Here is a 2,755-nt window from a genome sequence, read left to right as displayed (position 1 = left end):
GGGTGCAGGATAGGCTGGAGTCAGGGCTGTGCATGCGGGTCCCCATCAGTACCAGGCGGCTGGGGCCAGTGGTGGCAGCAGCCAGAAGGAGCTGCTACTGCTGCCTGGGCTGTCTAGAAAGATAGTCCAGATGTGGAGCTTCTCCAGACCCACCACGTGCCCGAGGGCTGGTGGGATATGCCATGGACCAGATGGCACCTGGGCCAGGCTGGACCAAGGGACCTACAGCAGGCCTGGCAAAGTTCCTCTGTGGGCCAGATCCAGCTCACAGCCCATATGGTTTAGAATCGCCCTCTTCAGGTATTCTCTTTTTAATCCTTGCTGTTGGCTGCTTTAAGCTACGTTGCTGCTGAAACACTCAGTATTTCCATATACAACATGAGACAAACACCATAGATTTGTGTACTATAAAATCCAAACTCCAGGACAGTCTGTAAAGAAAACGTTCATAAACATTAAGCCCAAACTAGAGGCATATTAGATCTTCAAATATATGTTGAGTGCATTCTAATATATGCATGTATGATAAATGTGTAGCACAAAACCTGTCATCCCAGTATTTCAGAACTTACTGCTCATCTATTTATTTACGCTTCATGTAAGGGAGCATCGTCAACTGCCTTTTACAGATGGAGGAGTAGGCAGAGAAATAAGTAACAGAGGTTTAATAACTTGCCTAATGCAACAGAAACCAGTGGGGATAAGGAGAAAGAGGAGCTACTTGTCTACTCTCTTGATCCTGGGGAACCTGACAATGGCTCCTGCCTGCTTCCTTTACACCAGCTGTAGTGGTCCCAAAGGAACCAAGGGGGAGCATATGCACTTGCTGTCCTAGATGGCATGCCCCACTCCACCCTCACTTAAATCTCCAGGCGCCAGCTCCACACCACTGAGAGGGCAGCTTCAGCGTGAAATCATGATTCTTTTACATACGAGACAATTGGTAATATTTAAAATCAACAGCTTTTGAAAATAAATTATTTCACTATGAATTTATGATCTATGAACCACCAGAATGCAGGAAACAAACATTCCTAGGAAGCCACTGGGAATTTGTCTTCTGGAGTCTCATGAAACCAACTAGGTCCCTTTTTCAAAACTAAAAACTTTGCCATTTTCAACTTAACAGAAACCCAGCAGAACCCCTTCCCCACCCAGTTTAGACCTCCTGTTGTTATTTAATGTATTAATTTATTAGAAAAATCCAACTGCACAATGCTAGGAGCAGCTGCTTATTGGAGCCTCTGCCATATCCAAGCTGCTTTCTGGGGACAGTTTTCTTTTACAATGTAATTCTTAATATGTCAGAATGGTTCCTCTGCCCACCCTTGACTCCCACCTTTACTTTCTTCTGCTTTACAATCTATTGCAGGGGCTTCTTTCCCTACTGTCATCCTCACTCTGCCTGGTCAGATGAGGACCTGAACACTTCACTGATGGGTCTGATAGTTGCACAGGGCTAATAAGGCCCAATTTGTCCCTGTTACAGATGCATTCGGTCAAATAGAAGTGTAAGCATAGTGTACAAGCATAGACAAGGAGGCAGACAGTTAAGCATGAATTCAAGTTGCACATAAATTAAATAAAGCTGACTGACAATGAATGAAGCAACTTTTCAGTCTACACTGAGTTACCTATTCTGCCAACTTAACAAAAATTTCAGGCAGATTCACTACAGATTCAATAGCTAGGACAGAATGTCCACTTATTTGCTGTCCCCCTTCCCCAACAGACTTACCAGCTTCATGCAGCTCTCCAAGCTGCCAGGCAGACTGTGCTCCTCACTACCCATGTCCTGTGCCGTGGCTGTGCACAGGCATTTATCAGGCTGATTTCTGATACACTCAGTTTTCTTTATATTAGTGCCAGTCTGACATTGGATCAATGTATCGGTACATCTCTAATACACACACACACACACACACACACACACACTTATACATATTGCATATATATATATATTCAGTGTTACGCAAACACACACACACGTGTCAATGTCACACGCATACACACATGCAGCTAAGCAAATGATGCACTTCGGAACCTAGCAAAGTAGGAACCTACCAAATTTGGGGCAGCTTCATGTGTGCGTGTATGTGTGCATGACACTGAATATACACACGCACTGTATATGTGTGTGAATAGGTATGTGTGTGTATGCATGTGTGCTTGTATGTACACACTTGGATCACACGCACGCACACACCCAGTGACACACGTATCCCTCCCCCCAGGCCCATCCCTCCCTCCAAGCCTGCGAGGCAGGTGCAGGCAGGCAGGGGGCAGGGACGGGCGGGCGGTACCTGGCACGGAGGGCGTAGTGGTCATCCGCTGGAAGTACTTGAACTCGTTCCTGGAACAGAGCAAGAGGCGGTCGCGCTGCGCAGGGGCGGGTGATGCCCGAGGGCCCCCGGCAGCGCGCGGTGTCCAGTGCCCGCCCCGCCCCTACCCTACCCTACCCTACCCTACCCGGTGCCCGCCGGCCTCACGGGAGGCCGCGGCGGGGACTGCAGCTCCCGGCATGCAGCACGGCCCGGTCGAGACCCGTAGCCCACGGGTTGGGGAGGGGCCGTACCGGAGCGGCGGCCACGGCAGGGTCCCGTTCTTGCCGATGCCCATGTTCTGGCTCACGGCCGCTATGGCGTTTAAGAAGCTGACCATGCTTGAGCACCTCCGACCCGTCCCACCCCGCTCCGCCGCCGGACTTTGGAGTTGGCGCCCAGACCCCGCCTAGCGCGCTGCGCATGCGCGGAGC

At 49.9% G+C, this 2,755-nt stretch overlaps 1 protein-coding gene across 7 annotated transcripts in view; it reads right to left on the bottom strand.

The window, feature by feature from the left end:
• DHFR (dihydrofolate reductase) overlaps positions 1 to 2,722 on the bottom strand; it is a 53,023-nt gene extending 50,301 nt beyond the window's left edge. For 6 of the 7 annotated variants that reach the window (XR_002097275.1, XM_019516943.1, XM_019516945.1 and 3 more), the window contains exons 1-2: positions 2,576 to 2,722; positions 2,304 to 2,353 (exon numbers count right to left, since the gene is read on the bottom strand). Coding sequence is in view for 5 of the 7 variants with exons in the window: in XM_019516943.1 (XP_019372488.1) it covers positions 2,304 to 2,353; positions 2,576 to 2,661 (136 nt within the window). In the remaining 2 variants the exon portion in view is untranslated. The remainder of the gene's footprint in view (positions 1 to 2,303; positions 2,354 to 2,575) is intronic. The other variant, XM_019516948.1, reaches the window with a different exon arrangement.
• Between the last annotated feature and the right edge of the window lie 33 nt (positions 2,723 to 2,755).

The sequence above is a fragment of the Gavialis gangeticus genome, unplaced genomic scaffold (assembly GCF_001723915.1).
Source record: "Gavialis gangeticus isolate Ggan-Ray unplaced genomic scaffold, GavGan_comp1, whole genome shotgun sequence".
NCBI lineage: Eukaryota > Metazoa > Chordata > Crocodylia > Gavialidae > Gavialis > Gavialis gangeticus.
The sequence above is the reverse complement of the archived record's forward strand: the minus strand, read 5'-3'. Positions and strand labels throughout refer to the sequence as shown.